Here is a 27,583-nt window from a genome sequence, read left to right as displayed (position 1 = left end):
TCAATGCAGAAGGGACGAGCCTGAAAGCAGAAGTGACAAGTGAGGACGGGGAAAATCTGTGTAATGATCAGTCTTGTCCTCAGCAGTCCTACTCAGATGATTTACTTCACTGTAAAAATACTCTTCTACAAGTGAGTATTAGGTTCTTAACATATCCACAGTAAAAGTACTTAATATGCGACAAAGTCCTGAGAGGTGATTCGTCTTTATGCGCACAAGGTCGTACCCACATGTTTTTATCTCATGCAACAAGATATACAGTAAGGTGATGCTGGTAGTTGTTTATCGATCTACATATTATCTATGTAAATATTAAGACAGAAGATCTAAATTATGTCTTCACCAAGACTCACAACATCTGATTCCTTTGCAACTTGGCAGAAAAAATACTGAATTCTTTTTTGTGATTTAAATTTTGTAAAAGTGGTTAAATTCAAACACAGTGGATCGAAAAACAGGCCTGCTGACCTGATCAGCAGCCAAATCCTCAGGTGTGTTTCACCTGCACATGTGTGAAAGTTCAGCTTTCTGCGTCTTCAAACGTTCACCTGACTGCGTTACTTCGCCCTGAGCTTTGCCTTCAGGCAGACTGCATGTGAAACAGCGTGCACATCCCCTTACACTGCAGGGTCTACACACGTTATCCGACCAAAAAACAGCTTCAAAATGTGTCTTTAGAAGCTGTACTGTGTGAATTAGGTTAGTGAGGCCGTTTTGCCCACGGGGTGAGAGGAGGACACGTCCGGGCCAGCCTCCTGCGGGGAGCGCTCGGTGACTCATTTCATTTATCCCACACTAAACACAAACCAGGTGAGCAAGGTGTGACTCTGGAGTGAAGAATTCATCCCGCTGCTGTGAGACACACTGATTATCCGTTTTTTTCACTTATCCCTCCTCCTCTGTGGTTGATTTCCTCTTTTAAGTTTGTTTTCCTTTGACTGAAGCTGGAGGTTGAAGTCACTTCCGTGTGTCGAAGTTGTTTTAACCGGAGAAAAGGTAAGAAACCGACTGCAGTTTTTTGTTAATTCAGTTCTCTTGTGTTTTGTCAGAGTTGAAAGGTGTCAAGCTCATGTAAAAATATTTCATAAGCTTCCATAACGGCGCAGTAACGTCACAGTGACTGCTGAAACTTTCAGAGAGTAGCTAATCTAAAGTATTTTTTGTTTAATCAAAACACTTCATTTAAAGTAAAAGTACACAAGTGTTATCCGCTTCAAACGCACACGAAGCGTGAAAAGCAAAAGCAGCGTGTTGTTGTACTGCTGTAGCGGGTGATGGCGGAGAAACGCACGGCCTTGTAAAAGAAATCCACCTCATCTTTCTGTTTTGTGAAAACGCAACAGATTTTAGATGTTGGCACTGAATTCCTTCTGAGTGTTGGCTCGTCTTCACTTTGGGCTCGATTGTTCTGCCAATGTGCACCATCTAGTGGAGCTACAGTGGAACTGCACCCCCTCAGAGGCTCCATGTCGGAGGTCACAGATCTCCACACGGCTCCAGTCAGTTAAACTAACGCTGTGATTCAGGTGTCCCACAAAGGAAGACCAGCAATACAGGCTGCGTTACTGTGATGTGTGCTTAATCCAGTTCAGTTCAGTGCGTTGTGAGTTGAAGGATGATCGCTGCTCAGGACACCAGCATCATTTGTGGAAACTGGGAGGAAATGAGTGATTTGATTTCTGGCTGCAGGTTGGGCCGGTTTGATATCACACCATTACTTCCAAGCACTTTCACTACTTTTGACAGCAGACTTACACAAAAACAGCCTGGACTAACAACGGAAAATAAGTCATCTCTCTCATTGTCTCTTTTGCAGATGAAGGAAATATCTGCAACCTGACATGGATGTTAATTCAGCAGGTAGGCACCTTTCAAGGTGACATGCACTTGTACACAAGCTGGAATTGCCAGCCTTTAAAACACACGACCGGTTTGTGGCCTTTGTCTTTTCTTCTTTGATTATGCGTCGTCAGTTTCACTTTCAGTCTGACTGATACTGAGCTTCGTTTATGTTTCTGTGGAGGTGGAAGCTTAACTATGGATCTGCGTGAAGGGATCGATGAGGGAATCCTCCCATCCAAAGTGACCTGGTTTGCGGAACCTGACAGCTCGACCAAAGGGCCGAGGTGAGACGAGGATCTCAGCTGCTGGTGGCTGTCAGAGCTCAGCAGTTGCATCATTTCTCCTGCATTACTGTTGTTGTTACTGAATGTAAAATGTCTTTGTGTGCGCTCAAGCCCAGAGCAGCCGGAGAGACCAGACTCTCCTGTGCCCAGCTGTGTGTCCATGAGGAGCAACAAGTCGCTGGAGTCGCCCCTCACTTTCCGAAAACAACGTTCTGCTGAAACAGGGTAAGCCAACATTTTACTTGTTGTTATGTGAGCGTTAACATCAGTATTCAGAGGGAGACTGTCTTTATTTTTAATGATTTTTTTTCATTTGTCTCTCTCTCAGGGTCGTGACAGAGGGACCAGACTCTCCTGTGCCCAGCTGTGTGTCCATGAGGAGCAACAAGTCGCTGGAGTCGCCCCTCACTTTCCGAAAACAACGTTCTGCTGAAACAGGGTAAGCCAACATTTTACTTGTTGTTATGTGAGCATTAACATCAGTATTCAGAGGGAGACCGTCTTCCTTTTATTGACTTTTCTTTGTCTCTCTCAAAGGGTCCTGGAAGAGAGACCAGACTCTCCTGTGCCCAGCTGTATGTCCATGAGGAGCAACAAGTCGCTGGAGTCGCCCCTCACTTTCAGAAAACATTGTTCTCCTGAAACAGGGTAAGTCAACATTTTACTTGTTGTTATGTGAGCGTTAACATCAGTATTCAGAGGGAGACCGTCTTCCTTTTATTGACTTTTCTTTGTCTGTCTCTCTCAAAGGGTCCTGGAGGAGAGACCGGACTCTCCTGTGCCCAGCTGTATGTCCATGAGGAGCAACAAGTCGCTGGAGTCGCCCCTCACTTTCAGAAAACATTGTTCTCCTGAAACAGGGTAAGGTAACATTTCACTTGTGAGCATTAACAGCAGTATTCAGAGCGAGACCGTCTTCCTTTTATTGACTTTTCCTTGTCTGTCTCTCTCAAAGGGTCCTGGAGGAGAGACCCGACTCTCCTGTGCCCAGCTGTGTGTCCCTGAAGTCACGGGAGTCACCTCTCACTTTTCGAAAACAACATTTTCCCATAACAGAGTGAGTCAGTTTGCTGATGAATAACGCTGATATGAACACAGTAACTTAAAACAGTCCCATTTGTCTTTGAGCACATCAGTTAATCTGTGAAAAGCTGTAATAGTTACTCTTCTTTCAGCTGTAAAGATGCTGAGGTGTTTTTCCTCCACAGACGACAGGAAATGTCAGAAGTCCATGTTGGTCAGTCATCAGGGGAAGATCAAACTGAGAGTGGCTCTGTATTTACGGTGTGTAAACCTACAAGCACACAGAGGTCTCATTTTTATTTCACCATGTCGTGGTGAAACAGAGCTTTTTTCTTTTGTGTGTCGCTTTCCAGCTGCTCGAGGAGAACATCGTCGGTTTTGTGAAGGAAGAGCTGAAGAAGATGCAGAGAGTTCTGAGTTCAGAGTGCTCAGATGACGAGATGATGGACGGCAGCGACGAAGAGGACGTGAGGAGCTGCAGACAGGCATTTCAGAAAATTGTGCAGCACTTCCTGAGGAGAATAGAGCAGGAGGAGCTGGCTGTCGCCCTGCAGATGAGTACGATGATTTTGGAACGGTGGGGTAAATGGGCAAAAGGGAAATGCTGTACAGATTTCTTTCGTTATCTCGGGTGCCGTTGGCTGTTGGCAAGTTGTCATATTTATTGTAGCATCCGCTTCCTCTTGTTTTCTGTTCATGCAGAATCTCCAGAGGCGTGTCAGCGAAAACTCAAATCAAGTTTGAAGCAGAAGTTCCAGTGTTTGTTTGAGGGAATTGCTAAAACAGGAGACCCAGTCCTTCTGAACGAGGTCTACACAGAGCTCTACATCACCGAAGGGGGGGCTGCAGAGCTCAGTGATGAACACGAGGTCAGACAGATTGAAACAGCAGCCAGGAAACCAGCCAGACCAGAAACAACAATCAGATGTGAGAACATCTTTAAACCCTCCCCTGGAAGAGACGGACCAATCAGAACAGTGATGACAAAGGGAGTGGCCGGCATTGGGAAAACGGTCTTAACGCAGAAGTTCACTCTGGACTGGGCTGAGGACAAAACCAACCGGGACATCCGGTTCATATTTCCCTTCACTTTCAGAGAGCTGAATCAGCTTAAAGACAAAAAGTTCAGCTTGGTGAAACTTGTTCATCACTTCTTTGGTGAGACCAAAGAAGCAGGAATGTGCAGGTTTGACAAATTCCAGATTGTGTTCATCTTTGACGGTCTGGATGAGTGCCGACTTCCTCTGGACTTCCACAACAAGGAGGTTCTCACTGAGGTCACAGAGTCCACCTCAGTGGATGTGCTGCTGACAAACCTCATCAGGGGGAATCTGCTTCCCTCTGCTCGCCTCTGGATAACCACACGACCTGCAGCAGCCAATCAGATCCCTCCCGAGTGTGTTGACATGGTGACAGAGGTCAGAGGGTTCACTGACCCACAGAAGGAGGAGTACTTCAGGAAGAGATTCAGAGATGAGGAGCAGGCCGGCAGAATCATCTCCCACATCAAGACATCGCGAAGCCTCCACATCATGTGCCACATCCCAGTCTTCTGCTGGATCACTGCTACAGTTCTGGAGGATGTGTTGAAGACCAGAGAGGGAGGAGAGCTGCCCAAGACCCTGACTGAGATGTACATCCACTTCCTGGTGGTTCAGGCCAAACTGTGGACCATCAAGTATCCTGCTGGGCCAGCAGCTGGGACAGCAGCTGGGACATGGTCACACTGGAATCCAGGGAGCAGAGACATGGTTTTGTCTTTGGGAAAACTGGCTTTTGAGCAGCTGCAGAAAGGCAACCTGATCTTCTATGAATCAGACCTGACCGAGTGTGGCATCGATATCACAGCAGCTTCGGTGTACTCAGGAGTGTTCACGCAGATCTTTAAAGAGGAGAGAGGCCTGTATGACAAGAAGCTGTTCTGCTTTGTTCACCTGAGCATTCAGGAGTTTCTGGCTGCTCTTTATGTCTTTCTGACTTTTACCAACTCTGGCATTAATCTGCTTTCTCAGTCAAAAACCTGGTGGTCTAATCTATTAAAGGACAAATCTAAACTGCCATACCTGTTCCAGAGTGCCGTGGACATGGCTTTACAGAGTCCGAACGGGCACCTGGATTTGTTCCTCCGTTTCCTCCTGGGCCTTTCACTGGAAACCAATCAGACTCTACTACGAGGCCTGATGACACACACAGGAAATAGCTCGCACACCAATCGGGAGACGGTCCAGTACATCAAGAGTGTGATCAGGAAGAATCTGACCGCGGAGAAAAGCATCAATCTGTTCCACTGTCTGAACGAGCTGAATGATTGTTCTCTGGAGGAAGAGATCCAGCAGTACCTGAGCGCAGGGAGCCTGTCCACAGACAAACTGTCTCCTGCTCAGTGGTCGGCTCTGGCCTTCATCCTGCTGTCGTCAGAGAAAGACCTGGACGTCTTTGACCTGAAGAAGTACTCTGCTTCTGAGGAAGGTCTTATGAGGCTGCTGCCTGTGGTCAAAGCTTCCAATAAGTCTCTGTAAGTCTCAGACCTGAACTCCTGGTTCCTACAAATTACACAAAGACATCCTGACAAAATATCAGGGCTGCAGCTGTGTTATCTGCTAAAGGAACCGCTTTGTTTTCTTGTCATGAAATGTTAGGAAATAGTGACAAATGTTTTCCACAAGTACACACAACTTGCTACTGGGGCTGCTGTCAGTCAAGTAATGTATTGATTAAATGATTTATGGTTTTGTGTGTGAGATGTCAGAAAATACAAAATAAATGCAGCTTCAGAGTCATTATTTTTAAAATGCATTTTTGCTGCTCGTTCTTTTACAGGCTGGGTGGCTGTGAGCTGTCAGAGAAAAGCTGTGAAGCTCTGGCATCACTCGTCAGCTCCCAGTCGTCTCGTCTGAGAGAGCTGGACCTGAGCAACAACAACTTGCAGGATTCGGGAGTGAAGCTGATCTCATCTGGACTGGAGAATCCACACTGCAAGCTGAAAATGCTGGGGTTAGATTATACACCACATGGCCTTAAAACGTCATCTGGTGTAAAAGTATTGTTAAATAAGACACTCGACTTTTTCCGCCCTTCTACAAAAAAATCTTTTTATTGGTTTTACTAGGTTGAGCCACAATAACCTCACAGAGAATTGCTGCCTGGAATTGTCATCAGTTCTCAGCACCAAGCTTTCTGGTCTGAGAGACCTGGACTTGAGTTACAACAACCTGCAGGACTCGGGAGTGAAGCTCCTGTCTGTTGGACTGCAAAGTCCTCACTGTGCACTGGACAAGCTCAGGTCAGGGATTCATTTGTATTGTTGTGTATCAGTTTCACTGTGACTCTGACATTTTCACAGTCAGTTTCCCATTTAAATATCCCAAATTCTTCCTCAGGCTCATTGGCTGTAATTTATCAGACAAAAGCCGTGAGACTCTGGCTTCGGTTCTCAGCCACCAGTCCTGTACTCTGAGGGAGCTGGATCTGAGTAACAATGACCTGCAGGATTCAGGAGCGATGCTGTTCGCTTCTGCACAGGAGAGTCGGCCGTGTCGTCTGGAAACTCTCAGGTGAGAGCACATTCTTGTTTATGAACAAGAATGTGCTTGTTTATGAACAAGTCCTTCAGTTCAGACTACAGTATCACACGCTGTTCTTGCTGTCTCTGTTGTGGACTTCAGTTTCCTGTGTTGTATCAAATTAAAAGTTTCTGCTGTTTTACCAGGTTGGTTCAAGCAAGGCTCACAGAGAAATGCTGTCAAGAGTTCTCATCGGTCCTCAGCTCCGTGTCCTGTGGTCTGAGAGAGCTGGACCTGAGTCACAATGACCTGCAGGACTCAGGAGTGAAACTGCTCTTAGCTGGACTGGGAAGTCCCCAGTGTCAACTCCAAACCCTCAGGTTAGATGAATGTTCAGATGTTTAAAGGGAACAATATTCTGTGAGCACGGTCTGTTGTGTTTTCTGTAAACACTGACAAACGTTTATACCTTATTCAAAAATGGGCCACTGGATAATTCATTAATTTATTAATTGATGATCTCTCATTTGGGAGCTCCTAGTGACAGCAGCGAGTACAGCAGTAAACGTTTGTGTTCTGTTCTCCTTCAACAGGTTGAGTCAAACCAACCTCACAGAGAAATGCTGCCAGGAGATCTCATCAGTCCTCAGCTCCCAGTCCTCCAGTCTGAGAGAGCTGGACCTCAGCAACAATGACCTGCAGGACTCCGGAGTGACTCTGCTTTCTGCTGGACTGAGAGGTCCACACTGTACGCTGGAAACCCTCAGGTCAGGATTACGCCGTGAGATACTGCAGTGTTTGGCCTGTTGGTGACTTCGTAATCTGAGCTCATTTCAATGTGGTTAATGCAGTTTTGGGTTGGCTTTATCCCTCCAAACATAAACTTAAAGTAAAGCTATATTTAGTTATTTACTGTACCGACTTAGCATGTTCACCTTTTCCTGGAAACATTTGGTCAGCTTTATTCTCAGTTAAAGGTTTTTATTCATTATGTAAGCTGTCTGATTGAAATCCTTTAGGCTGAATGGCTGTAAGTTGTCTGAAGGCAGCTGTGAAGCTCTGGCATCAGTTCTCAGCTCACAGTCTCTTGGTCTGAAGGAGCTGGAGATGAGTAACAACGACTTGCAGGACTCGGGAGTGAAGCTGCTGTGTGCTGCACTGAAGAGTCCACACTGTGTGCTGGAAACTCTCAGGTTGGATCAGACTTCAACACTTCTTTGGACATTTTCAAATCTCATTTGTCATCGATGAAAGCTGAAACGCAGAAAATGTGATTGGAAATGTTGTGGGTTTTAGGCTGAGTCACACCAGGCTCACAGAGAAAAGCTGTCAGGAGTTCTCAGCAGTTCTGACTGTCAAGTCGTCCAGCCTCAGAGAACTGGACTTGAGTAACAACGACCTGCAGGATTCAGGAGTGAAGAGGCTCTCTGATGGACTGAGGAGTCCACATTGTAGGCTGGAAACTTTCAGGTCAGCTACTGTCATGCTGTTAGTGACAACGTATCTGCTGTGAGAGAAGCTAAGTTTTCATCAGGGCTTCTGTTGTCTGTAGGTTGTCAGGCTGTTTGATCACAGAGGACGGCTGCTCTTCTCTGGCCTCGGCTTTGAGATCCAACCCCTCGTGTCTGAGAGAGCTGGACCTGAGCTACAATTACCCAAGAGACTCAGGAGTGAAGCAGCTCTCAGCTGGACTGGAGGATCCACGCTGGAGACTGGATACTCTCAGGTATGGGGAAAAAGAAAAGGAAAATGTGAGCGACGACGAGCTCAAGAGCTGCTTCGGTTCGGCCTCCAGTCTGACTTTGTTTCCGTGTTTCAGTGTGGATCTTGGGTGTGTTCAGTGGCTGAGCTCCGGTCTGAAGAAGTGTAAGTGTGGAAAAATCAAATATTTCATTTTAGCTTCAAATGACATCCGTAAATTGCAGACCAACATCTGTTCTCTTTTTCTGTCCGTCAGATGTCTGTGAACTCACGCTGGACCCGAACACAGCGCACAAAAACGTCCTCCTGTCCGAGGACAAGCGAAAGGTGATGCTGTCGATGGAGAAGCAGCCGTATCCCGAACACCCGGACAGATTCGACTGGTGCTACCAGCTGCTGTGCACAACTGGTCTGAACGGTCGCTGTTACTGGGAGGTGGACTGGGAAGTCGGGGTCGATATTGGAGTGACTTACAAAGGACTGAGACGGAGAGGAGCCCTTGACGGCAGCAGGCTTGGCTGGAATGACAAGTCGTGGAGTCTGGAATTCACTGCTCAGTGTTACTACGCCTGGCACAACAACATACGCACGGCTCTTCTCGCTCCTCCGTCCTCCGCCTCGAACAGAGTCGGAGTGTATCTGGACTGGCCTGCAGGGACGCTGTCCTACTACACAGTTTTACCTGACACTCGGATCCACCTGTGCACCTTCCACTGTGCCTTCGTTGAACCTCTCTACCCTGCTTTTGGGTTCTTGTCGCTGGAGTCGTCCGTGTCCTTGTGTTAAAAGAAATGGACAGGACAAAGTGAAGCTTTATGTTTTCAGATCAGAAACCTTAGCTTCGAGAAACCAGAACCCGGAGCTCATTTCTTTGGTTTCCTGTAATAGTTTTAGTACATAGAACTGCTGCAGTAGTTAGCACAACACGAGCGCCTTGAGAGTATTGCTTCACCTTGAGCAGCAAATGTTTTCAATGTTTTTAATGCTAATCTAGAAGACTGTTCATTTCATACAACACTCATCCACTCAGTAACATTTATCTTTTATCTAACTCTGGCTTTGATGCAACCATGGACTTGTGTAATTTATTTATACTTTATTATTTTGTCTTGAATTGTCAAAGTTTGTTTTATGTTAACTTTATTTTTACAGTTAAAATGGCACTGACCGGGGACATTAAGCTGGTATGATGTGACTGGTAATATCAGTAAACATGGAAAATCATTAAAAAACCAGGAGTCAAAATATATGAAAGTATTTATTTATGTATTTACATAATTATGAAAAGCAGATTAACAAAACAAAAATGTGAAAAATTTTAATAATACAAATAGTACAATACTGTGTGTAATGTACAAGAGACGACAGTGAAACTTTATTAGTATGAAGGTCCAAAGACAATAAGCAGATCACATTATCATCACATCATATTTCACAGGTAAAATAATTACTGATGCTTTGAATTGTTTCACGGCGTGGGATCTCCAGTCCGGTTGCTATGGCAACAGCCGGTGACTTCCGAGGCAGACGCTGCCGGCGTCCTGCGGACAGAACGGGGAGCGGACGTGCTGGCTCCACGCAGCAGTTTGTAGTTTAGGCCGATCACAAGCGAGCAGAACTGACTGACGCCCACAAAGTCGCAGCAGAGGATGTTGACTCGACCCGCCTCGCTCCCGGGCCTCTGCTCGCTCGCCCAGCGGAGCAGCACCGAGAGAGCCCTCATCGTCATCTTCTTCATGTTCTGCAGGGGATGGAGGAGGACGTAAGGAGCGTCTTCTGTCAGGTTCAGTCCAATGGCGTAAAAACCAGCTGGAAAAACAACAGACAAAGACAGCATACTGCCTCAGGTCCGGACTCATGACACCAGCTGTTAAATAAGATGACGTGAACTGGTTTTACTTAGAATGAAGTATTCTCATATTCACCACCGCCTACCTGGTCTCCCTCTGCACTTCTGGTCCTCCAGGTACACGATCACCTTCTTAGGATCTGGGCTGTCGGCGTACCTGGAGACAGAACATCCACACAAGTGTGAAGAGAAGTCTGCAGCAGAGATGTTAGTGTTGTTACACAAGGTGTTACAGAAACCTAAGTTAGCAAAATGTGGTCAAGTCTGCAACTAAAAAAGTGAGATAATTGTGAGCTTATGCTTGACTTTGGTGCATGACAATGCAGACATGATCTGAAACACATTACAGCAGGTCACGGGAGATGTGAGCTTAAAACATCCCTGCTTTGCTTTTACCAGTAAGGTATTCCAGTCCACAGCTCAGGGTGCTGCAGCACCATTTGCTGGTTGTCATAGGAAACAACAACCTGCTGACCTCTGGACCAACAGGAACGCAGAGTTGGAGTGTCCTGCATGTAAACACGTAAAGTATCTTTAATTTTTTTTTTCAATTAATTAATTAAACAATAGACGGGAAACTAAATGCAGTCAATGTACAATTTGATTAAAAAAAGAAAAGCAGCAAATCCTCGCATATTTGAAACTTTGTTCAATAAAATTAGATTATTTATCTCATCTGTTATCCAAACTGTTGTGGATGAACCCTTTGCTGACTGACTAATTGTTAATTTAATGAAGCAATCCCTCCGTTTTTGTCCCAGCTCAGTTACCTGTGAGGAGCAGAGTTTCTTCCCAAACAACCAGATGATGAACTTCACAAGGTGGACGTGATCTTCATCAGTCAGTGATTCAAAGTGGGAGCAAGAAATTATTAAAATCTCTTGTGGATGAGCGTCCAACCAGGTAGCCAGTTCATCCAGAGCCTCCTGCACACGCGCACACACACGCGCACACACGCACACACACACACACACAAAAGTTGTCATTAAGTCAGGCCTCAACTAAATTTCCACAAAACCACAGTCTCAGTATGAGTCATGTAAGTCTTGCTCGTGTGTCTGTTCAATGCTGATACTCTTCCAACTTCAGACTTTGTAAAAGGTGAGGAGGGGCTGTTGTTGTGTGTGTGTGTGTGTGTGTGTGTGTGTGTGTGTGAGCATATGCACCTTCACAGTCACCAGTGTGTAGATGCCGTGGGCAAAGAACAATCTGCTGCCTCCTGATGGCTTCTTGGCGATCCGCAGGTCCAAGAAACGAATCCCAAGATCACACTGATCACTGAGGACAGACTGCTGCACACACGACACAAAATAAAGATAAAAATATGGGGAAAAGTCCAATATGATTCATGCAAGTGGCAGATAAAACAATTAGTCAGTTGATTAGTTTTTTGTATTTGATGATAGAGTTCACAAGTTCACCGTTTAAGTCCCTTTTTGAGCAAATTGCCAAAAAATTCCCTGCTTCTAGACTGTAAAATGACTATTTGACTGAATAGTTTGGGATTTTTGTGCTTTTGGCTCAACAAAACTGAAATTCCAGGAAGCTGTGATGGACAGTTTTCACTGTTTTTAGACCAGTTTTATAGAGCAAAGAATCAATTTGTTGAGAAAATTAAATTACGCAGTCAGAAATTCAGTGCAGAGCTGACAAAGTGCAGCTTAGCATCTAAGCACTTAGTGCTTCTACTTCACATTTATGAGGCAAACGTTCTGAGTCTAAACGTATTTGTTGGCTCAGAGTTTGTACTTGTGCTTCTCTGTGACTGTGGTGTAAACTTGGAGAGTTGAGAAATGCCACCTGAACGCAACACCAGACCACAGACTGACTCACTTCAAATCACCCTGAGGATTTCAGCGTTTGATTGGTCCTTAAATTTGGTCCCAGTAAAGTACAGGTGTGCTCTCTACCTGTGTGGTGGCCCAGCGGGAGACACAGGGTCGAGTGCAGCAGGGAAACAGCCGGTCCATCCCTCTGAGGAGACAGGGCTCTGATCTCAGGACAGGAGAGGAGACATCCAGACAGAAAGACATGCTGTCATGGCTCCCTGTCGAAAGACACCGAGGACGGTTAGACGAAAGCTGGATGTCCACATCCATTTGGCCATGTATTGTACAAACAAAGCAGACTGACAGACTGACACAGGCCGGGGAGACCCCCATGAGGACAAATTTAACCGGATATGGAAGATAAACAACAAGAAAAATCGTTAATCTGTGTGTTATCCATGTATTTCTAATTTGATTGTATACCGGACGAATCCCCTACAATAGCCACGTTCAGCCGGCTTCTGTTCGGCTTTTCTGTTTTACCCGGTATGGCCAGGTTCCACAGCGGGACATCAAGCAGCTCCTCCGGTAAACAGGACATCCAGTCCGGGTTTCCTCGGAGCTGTTGCCGCTCTTCGTCTCCCATGTTGTTTACCTCAAATGTTTACAGGTTTACTGTTTTTATTACGAAAGTTTAACATACTCATTTCCTTGTTTTGCAATCAATCGCAGTTTGTTTACAGTCTTCTGTCTTTAAAGTTAGCGGATACAACAAGCTAACACTTCCGGAGATGACCTTCAAAGTGAAAGCGGAAAGTGACGCGGCGGAACTCCGTTTTCGAAACAAAAGCATTGTATACTAATGTAGTGATCAGCTGTGCTACTTAAAAAGAGTGAAATGAAAGAAAAAAATGCTAATTAAAAGATACGGCGTATTTAAATATATTCACTTGTCACATACATTTACCAGTTTGATTTAAACGAGTTTGAATGCCCGAAGGAGTACAAGTTATCCAGTTAAAACTCTATTGGGCGAACATATGACAAAGTATTTTATGTTTTTACTTTAAAACATATTACACCCTTTAAAGGACACTCATTGAAATACGTAAATTCAAAATTTCAACCCCGGAGTGTTGTTGGCGTAAATAACATGACCATTTTACTTTTGTAACATTTTTCATGTAGAAAATGAAGTTGAACAAAGTGACCATATATGGTTCCTTTCCCGTTAGAGGTAAAAAATAAATACATATCAAAACATAAACAACAATAACATTTTGCGTCATGGTATGCAATAAAGCACTTGTAAAGTATGACGCGCTCCAGAACTCTGCTGATTGGTCAAATGCTACGATGATGCGCTCTGTGGCATAGAGGGAGCCCCGCTGATTGGCTCATGTTGTTCTCTAATTAGCCTCTTGGGATGCTGAAGTGCTCTAATATGGTCACTTGCCTTTTAAAGGGTTAATATCATATCGTTCTATAAATTTAATAGTACTTCAATTTGTGAAACTCCTCTGTGCAGGACTTAATGACTTAGAGGTACACTTCCACCACATGACCCCCCCCCCAATTACTGCTGCGAGACGATTGGATTATCCTGTATTCTGTATTTACACACTGTGTGTTGGTGCACAAGTTACTGGGAAAAAGAGCCACTGGCGCTGGCTGGAGTCACACACATTGATCAAGGTGAACTTTCCAGCTGTGCTGAGGACAAACAGGCGGCTGTTGTTTAGCTGTTACATGACCCGCCGTTTCTCTGAAGCATTAAATGAAGAATTTTTGTCTCGGCTTTGAACAGACTCGAGCTTTCTCTGAACGCAGCAGGTTCCAATCTGGCTTGTACTCAAGAACTGGAACGTATGACAGAGCTTGTTTAAGCCATTAAGCTGTGATCAGCTGATCTCGTTTAGACTGGAGTGGGTCTTTTCATTCAAAGAGGTAAGAAAGTAATAAAAACTAAGTTCGTCTGTCCGTTAGGCTCTTTTGTGATGCCAAAAGAGTCAAAACGAAGATGAATAGAGCTGAAAGGCAGTCGTGATGAGCAGGATGGATTTATTCTTCCAGCTGAAGACCTTCAAAATTCCTGAGTTTGTTTTATCCAAATCCTCCTTTTTTATTTTTTACTGATCTTCCCTTTTCTGGGTTGTAATAAACATATAGATTTGTGAATCTATCATATCAATCTATCATCTTCCACTTCCTGGAAATCGATTTTTTTTTCATAATCTTGTATTTGTTGGCTCCGTCTTGTCAGCTGCCGCTTTTCTTCACTGCATTAAACCAGATTTTGAGTGATGTCCACAGATGAACTTCTTTTAGGTATTTGCTCAACCCACTGCCAGCTTTTCTGGCTTGCAGTGGAATATCACCAGCCTGCGTTCGATAAAGTTTTTATCTGTGGATCCCGGTAATCATTTTTAATGTTATGAAGGGAGAGATGACCTTTTTAATTGGATAACTGAAGAGTCTTATACCCAATCCCAGACTTCGTTCCCTGCCTCATAATTCTCAAAATCATTTTATTTAATTCTTGGCATTTGTGTTTGGAACAAATATAAAAACCTCAGTGATGTTATCATTTTTATCGCTTAAACTATGCCATTCCAGAATCTTTGAAGTTAGGATAATTCGGTGGTACAGTTTTGTCGTTGTTCTTTGGAATATCTGCTCAAAGCACCTCATTGAAGTGAAAAGAATTTCCCCCCGGGGATAAATAAATGAATTCTGATTCTGATTGAGTCAGACTCCCAGTTTATTCTCAATTTATTTGGAGATGTGGTTGAATATCAGCGCTTGGGACTTTTGGGTCACTTTGTAACTTGACGGTTCATGTTCTGTTTGGGTTGTAAACAGTTCTGTGATCTGATTAATCAGGCAATTTGTTTGATCGTTTGGAGCTTCTGTTTCGTTATGTTCTGATTTCTGATTATGTGTTTTCCGCTGGCTCAGAGACATCAGTTAACCTTATTTATTAATTTTGAATTAGTTTTTTTTCCATTTTAGTAATACACTGCTTGTATTGTTTAAATTTCATGACTTTCATGAAGTTTTTCTTTGTTACTTTTTGTACCACATTTTATTTTAAATGAAGTTTTTTTTCCTTCTACTGGAGGAAACAAGCGACATCCTCCTGTGAACCAGGTTTTCAGTTTCCAAGAGTGTGCTCGCAGCCGCTCACTTTGACCTAATCACCCTCTGATCATGTGATATCAGTTCTGACAGCTTGTTATGTTGATTATTTATTTGTTATGCCCACATTCAGAAATCCAATTGTGTCTTGTACAAGTGAAGCAGCATTTGTTAAGGTTTTCAGCGTTTTGGCTTGAATTTATAGTGGTCTAAATATAATCTGACCTGCCCACTCTGGTCACACCACCGTCTCCACCTTCATGCCCCATCGTGGGTCACATCTTGCTCTAATTTTAAAAGGCAGATGGACCTCAGCGCTCAGTAGACACTTCTGGTCCCAGTGTGCAAACCGGCTCAGAGTCTGACGGGTAAGACTTCTGCTTTCTTTGCCTTTGCCAATCGTTGTTGGTTTTTATCCCCACTTAAAATCCTCCACTTGTTTGTGATCCACAGAATATAATCCAGGTTCAGAGGATTGTTCAGCATTTCTTTTGTTTATTGAAGGGTTGCGTGGAAGTATCTTTTTCTTTGAATAGTATGTTCGATGCCTCATGTTTAGTTGATGCTGAATCTTAAAATGATATCTTGTGGATTTGGTAAACTTGGTTGGAGGGATGTACTCTGAAAATAAAGTTTAACGGTTTAAAGAGTGTGAAAATGGCACGAGGATGGCTTTATAGAGGCACAACAAGGAACTGTGTTCTGTTCCACAGAATACAAATGAAAGGGGTGGAGGAGTGAGAGTACAGAGGGTAGCTGGCTTACACTAGAGTATACATGGCTTATAGAGGGCTTTGTGGCTTTGTGTACAGGTATAGATGATCACAGCAAGCTCATGGGTGTGTATAAATGGTCTATAGTAGGATAAAGACGGATTATAGAGGAGTATGGAGGAAAACAAAAATTAAATCTACTTTCCAAACCTGGTTTGAGGAAGGAGTGACATGTTTTGTGTTTGTCATTATTAAGCTTTAATTCTTTTTTACTGTGTTGTACACATGACGCCAGTGGCAGTGGACACCCTGTCTGGTCTCTGTGGTGAAAGAAATGAAGGGAGAAATGTTGGTGACAAAGTCCCATTCAGCCCGATAATTCAATCATTTCTGACATTCAGGCGTCCATTCCTGTGAATTTAATTACTGGCGATCATCTACAGAGAGTCTTAACAAACTTAACAACAAGTGGCAAGGTAAAAATGTGAAAACTGACTGCTCTGCATCTGATGGAATTTCTAATCAAAAGCAGCCAATGTGTTTCAGCTAATTCACTTTATTTAATTACTCCCAAAATAGGCAGAAAGAAGGACAGAGTGTCGTTTTTGTTCCTGTTGCTTTGCTTTCTGTCTGTACCAACACTGTCATCACATAATTCTCTCAACTGTCTTCTTTGTTGGTGTGGGAGAATCTGCTCTTTAAATGTAATCCAATGAGCACTGATTGATTTTCCCCTTTGAAGTCCCTCCAGTTTTCCAATCAGGTTGGATTTCTTCTGAGAATTGATTTTTTCAGATGTTGCATAAGATTTTCTGCGGGAGTCCAACATCTTGAATTAATATTTAAGCCTCTAATGATGTTGTGTGCTGACCAATAGCCTTAAAAAATCTCGCAGAATGAAAGTTTAAAAAGCAATAGATAGATTCCTCTTCCTGTATGTTGTCTTCTCCAGGTGGTGCCGTGGAGGCAACTTCAAACAGGCAGAGCTAATAAATCTTTGGGTCTTCTGGAACAAGTAAACCAGATTTATGAGTCACATCATATCCATTAGGAAAGTGGAAGGCATTTACTGCACAATGCGTGTCCATCTGGCGGCTGTTTGTGACATTCCTTATTCTAATTTGTTCTGTGTAGTACTCAGTTGAGATTACAGGAGCTTTCAGAAGAGCTTTATTCTCTACCTGGTCCCATGCTCATGGAGGCATGATGTAACTCACTGAACCGTGTGGTTGTGAGTTGATCCTGTCGTGCTTTGAAGTCTGAAGTTTAAAGTTTGAGTGACAACAGATTTTGTGCAATGACAATGTTTTTGAATGTGTTTATGTTTTATTTTACCAGACAGGTGGCTCAGACAGGAGATTTCAGTCAAAATGACTGAACGCTACGACTGTACAGAGTGCAAGGAGTCCTTGTATGGGCAAAAGTACATCCTGAAGGAGGAAAACCCGTACTGCGTTAAGTGCTACGAGGCTCTTTTCTCCCACAACTGTGAGGTTTGCCAGTTGCTCATCGGCTGCACCAGCAAGGTGAATGTTCTAACCTGTATTCTCTCCATGAAAGTCAACCTTTCTGCTGATTTCCATCAAAAACCAAACGTTCTCTCCTCCACAGGATCTGTCGTACAAGGACCGCCACTGGCACAGCGAATGCTTCCTCTGCATTAAGTGCAGCCGATCTCTGGTGGATTGGCCTTTTGCCACCAAGGATGACATGCCGATGTGCATCGAGTGCTACAGCAACGAGTTCTCAGCCAAGTGCCACGCATGCCTGAAGACCATCATGCCAGGTGAGGGGGCCTGATCGTAGCACCAGAGATGGAGAAATCCTTTCCGTTAGGGCCAGTGTTTGGTTATTTCAGCAAAGATTGGTGCAGTGGCTTAAGTACTGATGATACATGCTTTTATTTTCTTGCTTTTTCTGGATTTTTAAGTCCATATTTTCGTTATTGTAGTGAATGAATTCAAATTTGAAGCATCAGAGGCGATGTTAACAGCGCAAATGTACAGAAGTCAAAAGTATGCAAGACTGTCTGTCAAAATCTACTGACTACAAAATCCATTAGGCGGCTTGGTGGCCTTTGACCTTCATGTGTTTTGTTTTGCCACATGAGCTCTTATGAGAGCTCATGAAGCATCAGCGCGTTGTTATTAGCTGTAATTAGTTGAGGCTGATCCAAATGTCTGAAGGATACTGTTCATCTACAGTATCCTTCAGTACATGTAATTACTGCATATACACGAAAACTCGGGCATAAGATGGCTCCTCTCTGCACAGAGAATTGGTGATATGATAAAATGTCATGATGACGATGACGATGAGCCTGCATGTTATTATTGGGTTGTTGCAGATGTAATAGTTTTAGTGAGTTGACGATGATTGATTAAAGTGAGAAATAACTTGTGTCAGCGTGAGGACTCCTTTCTGTCTCTTGCCTTTCCTTCCCTCCCACCCTCCCATTCCTTTTTCTGCCTCTCCCTCTCTCTGTCTGCCTCCTCCTCCTCCACCCACCCAGGCTCTAAAAAGATGGAGCATAAGGGCAACAGTTGGCACGAGAATTGTTTCATCTGCAACCGCTGCCAGCAGCCCATGGGCACCAGGAGCTTCGTGCAGAGGGACGCCAACAACTACTGCCTGCCCTGCTATGAGAAGCAGTTTGCCCAGCAGTGCGTCCACTGCAAGAAGGTAAAAAAGCACACTGAGTGACTCACAGTCGCTTGTCTCGATGCTGACGAGAGCTGCTGACTGTGTTAGTGTTTTGATGTTATGATGATTCTCTGCAAATGCACCTGATTTAGTTCTTGCTTTGGTCGCTAGCAGATCAGTAATCTCCTCGAGAGGCCTTTTAGGTACCCTGGACATCCCCTGGGTAGCTTTAAAGTTAAAGCTCAACATATCATTTAGGTACTGTGGTGTTTATACTAAGTGAAATATTCAAACCAAAGACTCCATATTTTTATGGCTGTACAATTGCTAATAATGGAGTTATGAAAAGACTTACAGTCAAAGAGGGATGAAGACTCACATGGGTGTCATGAAACAGTTAGGGGCAGGAAACAGGTCTTATTCTGCTCAAAGCTGGTAGGTAAGACATCAGTCGTGCGGCTTTTCTGCGACTAAACCATCAGTAAACAGCACAAATGAAAGAGAAATTAAGCGTTATGGAGCTACACGTTCATGTCTAGGAGCTCCGCCTCTTTAGAGACGCTCTGTGTTGAAAGATGAAGCACTTACGGTTGCGTATCTTTCAGCCCATCACCACTGGAGGAGTGAACTACCGTGACCAGCCTTGGCACAAGGAGTGCTTCGTTTGCATCGGGTGCAAGCAGCAGCTGGCCGGCCAGCGGTTCACCTCTCGGGACGACTTCGCCTACTGCCTCAACTGCTTCTGCAACCTGTTTGCCAAGAAATGTGCCTACTGCACCACCCCGATCAGCGGTAAAGCTCGGCCTGCAGCAGCACACGAATTGAGCTGTGCAAAAATGAGGCCCAGGCGAAAGAAATGACTTGAAATTTTTACTCCCTTGATGTTCATGAAAAAGCAGGGAGACACTAATTTTAGGTTTTGCCAGTTCTGCCATTTTGTTAGCCTTTACAGTGCGATGATGCGAATGATTGATGTTGATGTTTTAAATGAGATTCTTGAACCTGTCAAACAGACATGTCTGCTGATTCATCCAACCAGGATAGGTTATGTGACTCCTGTTCTAAGAAATGGAGACAGTTTTACATAAACTCATCCCATGGAAAAATGAACATAGTGATTGGAAACAAATCTTAAGAATATAATCAATAATCAAAGCGAGTTTCTTTGTGGTCTTGAAGTCACGACAAGTGACATCACACAGGCTGAGTAGTAAAATCAAATTGGGTGAAATAAAGTAGAATGATCCTTTAAAACATCAACCCAGTCACTCCCTGATCATATGCTTCCGTCTGGATCCTGTGTATCCAATCACCTTTAATTACAGGATTATTAAATTACAGACATCATGAGGCTGTTGCTGATTAGGGGTGGGGGGTTGTTGAGCTGGCGGTAGGAATGTGGGGAGAGTTTCCATGCAAACGTCTGTCCCTTTCTACAGCTTTGTTTTCGCTGTCTGCTTTTCTGTCTATTAGATGATTAGACGGCCATGTGAAATTACCTTTCGCATTCGCTGACTCGAGTCACAACGCTGAGACCACTAGTGCCGTGCTGCACTGGTTAAAACAGAAACTCTCCATCAAGATTTAGTCATTCTCAATAACTAATTGATTATAGGTAGGATATATGGACAGGACAAATGTGGCCCCTGAAGACAGTTGGTGTCTGCCTTCTCATTCCTTAAATTACATCCTGCTCACGACTCCTTTTTGTTGCTCTTGCTGCCTCAGGCCTCGGGGGCAGCAAATACATCTCGTTTGAGCACCGCCAGTGGCACAACGACTGCTTCAACTGCAAAAGGTGCTGCGTGTCTCTGGTCGGCCGGGGTTTCCTGACATGCAAAGATGACATCCTCTGCCCCGACTGCAGCAAAGACTTCTGAGTGATCTCCAACCCGGCTGGCGCTCAGAGAGCACAGGCAGTGCTCTCCTAAGCAGAGCTTTGTTGCATTGTTTCATTTATTGGTTTCTCACACATTAACCTGGTCTCACTGCAGAGGTGTTTCATGCATGCAATGATACTGTGTTAATATAGTTGAAGCATTAATTACAAAATGTAGTTATTTGTGTTTTGCTTTGAAAAAAAAGAATCCAGAAAATCTCTAATTTTGGAATAAAACTCTGCATGTGGCATCAAAATAACCGTATTCAATAGAGATTTTACAGCTTATTAAGAGCATTTTAAATCATTTTATTGGATGGCATTGTGTTCTTCAGCCAAAATTATGTGAGAATTTGTTTTCTTTGCAATTTGGTCCCCTCACAGCACCATCCTCTTTACAAGTCAGCAAACCATTGAAATGATTTTGAAGCTCTTATTTTCAGGTACAAGAACTGCATGATTTTGCTTTAACATAACTACATAACTAATACAATACTACTAATACTGTATGTATGTATATATATGATCTATCTATCAATCTACATCTGTTGAACCCAATAAAGATTTATTGGATTGAATGAATGATTACTGGCTGTCAATGTTAACCTGAAGCTGAGTCAGGTCAGTTCAGTCTTATATTCCAACAGAACATGTGCAATCAAACCACTGCACTGCACAACACGAACAGCTAACAGTGGGAAAAAATACTCAGCTGTGTTAGTTCAAACATGAATATCACAACAGAATGATCACATTACAACGCAAAAATAAACTGTTCTGCTTTATAACCAGGAGGAGCCTTGGAACGTTGTAAAGGGATCTTTACATTCTCGTGAGATGCTTATTTGATAATAAGTCCAACCAATATTGATACGTTACATTTTTACGACAAATTAATAGCTAAAACATGAAGACAAATCAGAGACGCAGACCGAAGATCGTCTCCTGATGCAGCATGAATATTAAAAAGAGCTCTCACTCTGTCCCATTGGAAGGTCTCCTCTCCCCACTTTGCCTTATATCGTCGTGGTGATGATACAACCACTAACTTCACAGCCTACAAAATTACGTAAGGGTTGTTCTTTTATACACGATCTTTGTTTAGCGGACCGGAAGTAGGCAGCAGGTGCCACAGGAAGTGTGTTTGTCCATCCTCGCCTGCTGAATTAGAAGAAGCCAGCGGAATTGAATTGCGAAAAGCCGCTCCACAATTTCAACAAAAGAGAAATAACGTGTGATGTAAGATATGCGTATAATTTTGTGCGAGTTGCATTGTTAGCTGCTTGACTAAAAAGTAGCGTTGTTGCAGCGCAAAGTAAGATTAACGCTGGAAAGCCACTGCGGCAACTAGCTAGGCGGCTAACTAAATTAGCAAGGCTTTGTTAGCTTCTTGGCTAAATTAAACTGTGCCGCTACAGAATTATATGGGTTGCACGTCTTTCAGTATTGTGTGCTTTTATCTATCGATGCTACATTGTGTGTATGGTCAGTCTACATTTTTACTCTGGTTGGCATGTAACTTATACATTCTCTGCAAAGTGGGATTTTAAATGAATGTCTGTAAATGTCTTTTATATAACATTTGATATTGTGGCTGTTGTCAGTGGTTGTGATTTTAATATACTTTGCTTGGCACTTACGCAAATAATTTCCTTGATTTTTCAGTTGACAATTTCATCAGTATCCTAATAGCCGCAATGTCGAGTGGACGCATACAGGCCGCTTCTTATGAGGAAACACAATGCCAAACTCCATTAAAGAAATTGGTCATTTAAGACAGCATAGCTATTTGTTAACGGCACACAGTTCGAATAACTCGGCCTAACTTTCATGAATGTTTTTGTGTTTTCCTGGTAGACACATGCTCTCTACTAAGTAGTTTATCGGAAATCTCTTTAATTAGCTGCTAGCCCCTCTCTGTTCCTTTAATAGGCAGCAGGTTGTGCTCAGGTGTTCATGCTGTGTTCTGAAATGGGCTATTGCTAATTCAGGCCTGTAGTCATATCTCATAGCTTATGTTTCCAAACAATCGTGTTTGATTGTGCACTTACAGACTATAACTTATTCCCTTCATCATCAGATTGTATTGTGCCTTCAGTTGAAATGAGTGCTGCGGTACCCAACCATCGAAGGACCAAGCCCGGTGGTGAGACCAAATTCAGTTGCGTTTGCATGAATTTCTAAACCAAAGGGTTTTCTGTCCCCTTTACCTGGTACAAATTATATATTTATGCATTATATTTCAAAATGAATATATTCATTTATAAAACTTAGCCTAGACATTTTAAGCTGAAATACATTATGGCCTCAAGCCACAAGAAGTGCTGAGTATTCCAAGGAAGCATTCATTTGTTTATAATATAGTACATTTTTAAATGTAGCAAATAGAGTGAATCTAATTCTCATTGCATAAATCACTGCAGGCATAAAACCCGGGGCTGTGACCACCGGCGTGACTGGACCGACCTCCCAGATCCCTGGCCTGTCCCAGAGCGCTGATGAAAGCGCTCCAGCGGAGAGGATCAGCGGACGGCGCGTGGGGATATTTGAGACGGACTCGGACTACGTGAAACTCGCAAAGGGAGGAGGACACAAAGGTAAAGGGTTTTCTGAGTTTAAAATGTGTTGTTTTGTCATTTTTACTAAAGCCTTTCAGATACGTACATAGTTTTATGACAGGATGCACTGAAATACTGAGCACAAATTCATCTGAAGACTGCTTCTGTGATTGTATTAGTTACACCGGCCTGTGGTCTGTAGTGTCTTAACGTCTCCTTTTGCACATTTAGATGAGGAAATCTGCCTAACCTCCTCCTGCCCTCAGAGTCAAGAGTTTATCTCAGCTGCACAGTAAACCACGCAGTGGAAGTCATCACATTTTAAAATAAACATCCCAGCTGATTTGTTTGATGTTGGCACTTGTGGCTCAGCTCTTTGAAATGCAAATCCTGAGCAAGTGGCTTAGCGGTCCACAACATGAAAGAGGGGCTCCTGTTTCAAACATGTTTTTAATGCATTTTGGGAAAACATAAAAGATCCCTTTTTGTTTATTGAAACTGCAGCATCGCTGACTTCAATTTCCAGGGGAAAAAACAACAGCGTTGAGTTCTACATGGACGCTTTATTGTCAGTTGAAAATGACATTGCTTTTAGCCAGCGGCAGACTCCTTGTTTAACTTTGTTATCAGTGCTTTTTATCTTTTTGTAAGTTAGGCACACATGCTGGCTCCTAAGCAGCAAACTATTTCACAAAATTCAGAATTTCTCCTCGTGGTTTTACTCGACTGCCCCTCACTGTTCGTTGTGCTTTAAGAATTGCTGCTTAGCATGTGTTGTTATGCACATTTCTTCCACTGTGAAGAAGCCTGCTGTGACTTCTCACAGATGCTGCCTAAAAGGCAGATTGTAAAGCTTGCTTTGTGGCAGAGTAATTGAGCCCCTGAGCTGAATAGATTGCAAGCTGAATATCATATGTTTGGTGAGTTACAGTCCAGTGCTCACAATAGCTGGCAGTGTTTTGATCATTGTGTCCCCTCCCCCTGCAGGGCTGCTGAGTCATGACGTTGAGGCTGATGACAAACCGAAGAAGCCGTACAATCCACCTGCGAACTGGTTTGGCGGTGAAGAATCAAAGAGGTAAGAAGGCTGGTTAGACACACAAGTGAGAAATGTGGTGAGGACGCGTCGCAGCAGGTCGGTGGCTGATGGCTTTGTGTGCCATTCAGAGCCCTCTGATGTTTATTGTGTCGGTGCAGAGAAAGTTGCGAGTTGTCAAAAAATGTGAAGCTTACAAAAATCCAAGACTACAAGTTTGAACAACGTCATGGGGAAAGTAGAAGATCTTATGACGGTATTCATCATGTAAAGCACAAGCCGACCGTACGGACCACAGCCGAAATTTCCCGAATTGTGAAAAGCGGCGAGCTGTAATTTCATGTCGTATTTCACCGTGATTTTGCACCTACAGCGGAAGCAAAGCGACATCTCCCGACGGCGAGACGAAGGCTCGCATGCGGCCTCTGACTGCACCGTTTGGCACCGATAACAATTCGTCCTGGGAAAAAGAGACCGAGAGATTTTCCCCTGATAAGGTGAAAGGAACAAACTGGTCGATTTCAGTGTCTTCCATCCATTTATTTATTTATACATTTTCGCCATCATCTTTCCTTTGTGTCACCTGGTTTTGTTTTTTTTTTCCCCCTCCATCATCGCATTCGCAGTTTGATTAAAGTTTGTTCGGATTCAGTTTTATCCTGTGCTTTTTCTGAGTGGCAGCTTTGAGGAAATATCCATGAACATTTCAGGTGAGTACAGAGAAAGAAAACCTGTGTAATGATTTCAACTCCATATTCTGTGTTAGTCATGTCAACACTGATATCTTGTAGCAGACACTTGGCTAAAAAGCAGAATTAGGATTTGAAAATGACAAGTTGCGAACCGTAAATGCAAACTTAATTCAGTATAAGAATGTTAACGAGAGGGGGAAAAAATATGCAAAAAAGCAAACATTCTTGTGTCATCAATGACAAAAATCCTTCAGCTAAAGTAATGAGCATCCCTTACATCGAGTCATATGTATTTGGAGGTGTGTAACACAGTCAGAATGCTTTGATAACTGAATCCGAGCCAGTTTTTTGTTCATGCTAGTTTCTTCATTTTCCATTGCATGACTGATTTCGTATGATAATTTCTTCCATCATTTCATCCTTTGTTGTGTTAGATGCTAAGTGAAAACCGCGCGTATTTATATGTTCGATAATGTCGCCGCTACGTTCAGAACTGTCACAAACAAACACTTCTCCATCCCGCAGACTTCTCCTGATGGTGTCGCCAGTGAGATGCAGAATCTTTCTGTGACCAGCAAATACAAGAGAACGTGAGAAAATCTCATCTAAATAACAACTTTCTGTTGATGTCGTTCTTGTTGGCAAAATACCTAATTGTGGTGAAGCGTAAGCCTTTAGCTTCCTGTGTCCTGTTGCCTCTTCAGGTCCTACGATAAGAAGGCTCCACCGGTCAGCATGTCCAAGCTGCTGAGTCATGGCTACGTCGAGGAGAAGAAGTCTCCAAATGACGACGATGCCTCGAGTATGTGCTTATCCTCTTCATTTGTTACTTCAGCTGAGAGGGAGAGTTTGCAGGCTTGTTCGATTCTGGATGGTTTCCAGACGTTTTAGCGGACGTTTGCTTGTTGTTTTTCAGGCGTGACCTCTGAACAGACGAGCACCATCGCGACGGAGGACGTGGACGACCTGGAGTAGTGCGTCCCGGTTCGCGCCTCAACGCTGGTTCATGGCTTCACAAATCCACGAACATTCACTCGCATTTATTGTACATCCACTGACTGTTTTGTACTCATGTTTATGCAAAGGTACTGTTCTCTCTATTTATTCGCTTTAATTTGTAAAAAGAGTTCACACAGATTTTGTTGAGTAGATGTGTCAGTGCTCGCTGTATTCTTATTTTTATTTCAGTATTTCTCGATTTGAAAGACGAGTTGTTGACAGGCCGGGAAACTAACACTAACGCAGGGCGTCGTCCTTAACTTGACCTGCTTTCGGGTGGCGTTGGCTTCCCTCCCTGGTTATATGAAGATCGAGTTAGTGAACTTTAAAGTGTTTGTGCAAATGAAATGTGGTTTCAGTGATGTGAAGTATTATTTGTTTTGATCAAGGGCTCCTGCTCTCGGCTGCAGGGGTGGACAGCAGCCCTGGGGCCAGAAATGATTTTTAGGTTGCTGTTCTGCCAAAGGTTGCTCTTTTCTTCTTTTCTCCTGCATAATTCTGTTGTTTGCCCCTAAAATAAAACAAAAATGTGCATAATGTGCACTTTACTGTCATTAAATGAATGAAAAAGCAACTCAAAACAAAATAAACTGTCCAAAGTGATGTTTACTCGTCTCCAGAACATTTTAAGTACTAACTTTATGAATTGGGACACTCATCAGTAAATTGACTAAAATGTTTGATGTTGGTCCAAATGTGTCAGAAGCTTTGCTAAGGATAGAACTAAACTGGGTCTTTTCTGCTTGTTTAAATCCTTCAGTGTTATGTTGCTGCGTTCCCGTTCAGGCTAATAAACCAAAACTCATGCAGCAACAGATAAAGCTGGGAAACAGAAAGAAAACAGCCACCTTCAGCAGAGACGAGCTGAAAGTCAAGTCCGGTGTGAATTCCCTGTGAAGGTTTAGGCGGGCGACTTTTTGAGAAGTGAGTTCTGAACATGCCAACCAAGCAGTTTTTCCCTGCTCGTGCAGTGTTTTGACTTTGTAGACATCAGTAGGAGAACTTAGTGTTAGCGCACTGCCTGGTCACACCAAACCCTCCATCTCATGACGTGTGTTTATCCCTCTGATGGGACTTCGTTCTGCTCACATGAGAGAAATGGTCACTGTGGCAGCATTTTTGCCTATGAAAACTTTTCTTGGTGTTGGTGGAGTGGATGAAATGTGTAACATATGGCCAAGAAATACTCAAGAACAAGTCTTAAATGTTCTGTCTTGCCTTTTGTGGACAGTAATGTTCACAGTTGCATTAATTAAACTGATTTTATCTGTAGGAATTGTTGTGCAAACTGTAACTTGAAGGTTTCTGCTGCACTTGGTCCAGTATGATCATAAAACAGATACTTAATGGAAGTTTATGTGGTGTTACTATTAAGGTCTTAAAAATTCAGACACGTAACTTGGTGATCCCTGCAGCTTTTGAACCACTTTTGCACCCTTTTGTTGTACTAAAGGCTGAAAATTCGGTGCCTTTTTTCCTGCATGAAAACTTAAATTAAGTGCAGTCTTTTCTGAGAATTGGGACCCAAATGAGACCGAAGATATGAAATATTCATGGATGGAGGAGGCCGGAAACATTTACACTCATCAGGAGCCTGATATTTCCTTTTTTTTTTTTTGCTAGCACTATGCAGCTGAACAGTTTATTCAACATTAGTTTGGACCTTGGCTCCCAAACTACAGCAAACATTGGAAGTCCTCCTCCTCCTCTTCTTCTTCTAATTGCCCGTGTGCTTGCAGAATTAGCTTGGTTTTAAGGACATATCAAAATCTAATGTATTTCGGTGACATTTGATGGACAGTTCAGCCTTGAGTCATTTAACAGTTATGATTTTTTAGCCTCAACTGTGAACCTGACGGCGACAGTAAAATCCTAATCCTGCAGGGGGGACATTTGTCAGGTGAAGAAAATGCTCTTAAAATGAAAAGGATCAGGGTGATTTTATTTGGGTATA

General features: G+C 43.3%; 4 protein-coding genes and 1 long non-coding RNA gene across 16 annotated transcripts in view; 4 read left to right on the top strand and 1 right to left on the bottom strand.

The window, feature by feature from the left end:
* The first annotated feature begins 374 nt into the window (after positions 1 to 374).
* On the top strand, positions 375 to 9,600 carry LOC124055558 (NACHT, LRR and PYD domains-containing protein 12-like). 8 transcript variants are annotated; one of them, XM_046382456.1, is made up of 21 exons: positions 375 to 995; positions 1,815 to 1,860; positions 2,024 to 2,126; positions 2,238 to 2,351; positions 2,455 to 2,565; positions 2,664 to 2,774; positions 2,877 to 2,987; positions 3,082 to 3,183; positions 3,302 to 3,410; positions 3,503 to 3,731; positions 3,852 to 5,664; positions 5,970 to 6,143; positions 6,259 to 6,432; positions 6,530 to 6,703; positions 6,859 to 7,032; positions 7,246 to 7,419; positions 7,672 to 7,845; positions 7,949 to 8,122; positions 8,205 to 8,378; positions 8,472 to 8,518; positions 8,610 to 9,600. In XM_046382456.1, the coding sequence occupies exons 2-21, from the start codon at positions 1,842 to 1,844 to the stop codon at positions 9,137 to 9,139; spliced, it is 4,791 nt and encodes a 1,596-aa protein (XP_046238412.1). In that variant the 5' UTR covers positions 375 to 995; positions 1,815 to 1,841; the 3' UTR covers positions 9,140 to 9,600. The 8 variants fall into 8 exon arrangements, with proteins under 8 accessions (XP_046238412.1, XP_046238414.1, XP_046238413.1 ...); XM_046382458.1 differs by having other exon boundaries at positions 376 to 995; positions 3,335 to 3,410; XM_046382457.1 differs by having other exon boundaries at positions 376 to 995; positions 3,503 to 3,707.
* A 4-nt stretch (positions 9,601 to 9,604) lies between these two features.
* On the bottom strand, positions 9,605 to 12,656 carry LOC124055560 (PI-PLC X domain-containing protein 1-like). Of its 2 annotated transcripts, none has more exons than XM_046382465.1 (7): positions 12,515 to 12,656; positions 12,113 to 12,249; positions 11,369 to 11,491; positions 10,973 to 11,128; positions 10,599 to 10,711; positions 10,289 to 10,359; positions 9,605 to 10,162 (listed from the first exon to the last, which is right to left on the bottom strand). In XM_046382465.1, the coding sequence occupies exons 1-7, from the start codon at positions 12,615 to 12,617 to the stop codon at positions 9,822 to 9,824; spliced, it is 1,044 nt and encodes a 347-aa protein (XP_046238421.1). In that variant the 5' UTR covers positions 12,618 to 12,656; the 3' UTR covers positions 9,605 to 9,821. The 2 variants fall into 2 exon arrangements, with proteins under 2 accessions (XP_046238421.1, XP_046238420.1); XM_046382464.1 differs by having other exon boundaries at positions 9,606 to 10,162; positions 11,369 to 11,494.
* LOC124055561 lies at positions 10,064 to 11,105 on the top strand. The gene is made up of 3 exons (XR_006842713.1): positions 10,064 to 10,200; positions 10,320 to 10,725; positions 10,964 to 11,105. It is a non-coding gene; the product is annotated as an uncharacterized LOC124055561 (long non-coding RNA).
* Positions 12,657 to 17,112: 4,456 nt separating the features above from the next.
* Positions 17,113 to 20,888, top strand: LOC124055442 (four and a half LIM domains protein 2-like). The gene is made up of 5 exons (XM_046382300.1): positions 17,113 to 17,348; positions 17,434 to 17,608; positions 18,335 to 18,504; positions 19,071 to 19,257; positions 20,194 to 20,888. Exons 1-5 carry the CDS (start codon positions 17,136 to 17,138, stop codon positions 20,343 to 20,345), a joined length of 897 nt encoding a protein of 298 aa, XP_046238256.1. The 5' UTR covers positions 17,113 to 17,135; the 3' UTR covers positions 20,346 to 20,888.
* Positions 20,889 to 21,607: 719 nt separating this feature from the next.
* The window catches only part of LOC124055185 (plakophilin-4-like), a 38,780-nt gene continuing 32,804 nt past the window's right edge, over positions 21,608 to 27,583 (top strand). For all 4 annotated transcript variants that reach the window (XM_046381725.1, XM_046381724.1, XM_046381723.1 and 1 more), the window contains exons 1-4: positions 21,608 to 21,829; positions 22,425 to 22,490; positions 22,768 to 22,941; positions 23,890 to 23,980. In XM_046381725.1, coding sequence (XP_046237681.1) covers positions 23,902 to 23,980 — 79 coding nt within the window. In that variant the 5' untranslated portion in view covers positions 21,608 to 21,829; positions 22,425 to 22,490; positions 22,768 to 22,941; positions 23,890 to 23,901. The remainder of the gene's footprint in view (positions 21,830 to 22,424; positions 22,491 to 22,767; positions 22,942 to 23,889; positions 23,981 to 27,583) is intronic.

Source organism: Scatophagus argus, chromosome 24, assembly GCF_020382885.2.
Source record: "Scatophagus argus isolate fScaArg1 chromosome 24, fScaArg1.pri, whole genome shotgun sequence".
Lineage (NCBI taxonomy): Eukaryota > Metazoa > Chordata > Actinopteri > Scatophagidae > Scatophagus > Scatophagus argus.
Note: the sequence above shows the minus strand (reverse complement) of the source record. Positions and strands in the feature narration are given on the sequence as shown.

Excerpts from the sequence above, each read along its gene's own strand:
- LOC124055558 (XM_046382456.1), top strand. Across the intron at positions 2,775-2,876 it reads CATTGTTCTCCTGAAACAGG|GGTCCTGGAGGAGAGACCGG; the intron begins GTAAGTCAACAT and ends TCTCTCTCAAAG. Across the intron at positions 6,433-6,529 it reads TGTGCACTGGACAAGCTCAG|GCTCATTGGCTGTAATTTAT; the intron begins GTCAGGGATTCA and ends ATTCTTCCTCAG.
- LOC124055560 (XM_046382464.1), bottom strand. The coding sequence starts at position 12,617 with ATGGGAGACGAAGAGCGGCAACAGCTCCGAGGAAACCCGGACTGGATG. Across the intron at positions 12,250-12,514 it reads GTGGAACCTGGCCATACCGG|GGAGCCATGACAGCATGTCT; the intron begins GTAAAACAGAAA and ends GTCTTTCGACAG. Across the intron at positions 10,163-10,288 it reads GAAGTGCAGAGGGAGACCAG|CTGGTTTTTACGCCATTGGA; the intron begins GTAGGCGGTGGT and ends TTGTTTTTCCAG.
- LOC124055442 (XM_046382300.1), top strand. The coding sequence starts at position 17,136 with ATGTGTTTATGTTTTATTTTACCAGACAGGTGGCTCAGACAGGAGATT. Across the intron at positions 18,505-19,070 it reads AGTGCGTCCACTGCAAGAAG|CCCATCACCACTGGAGGAGT; the intron begins GTAAAAAAGCAC and ends CGTATCTTTCAG. Across the intron at positions 19,258-20,193 it reads CTGCACCACCCCGATCAGCG|GCCTCGGGGGCAGCAAATAC; the intron begins GTAAAGCTCGGC and ends TTGCTGCCTCAG.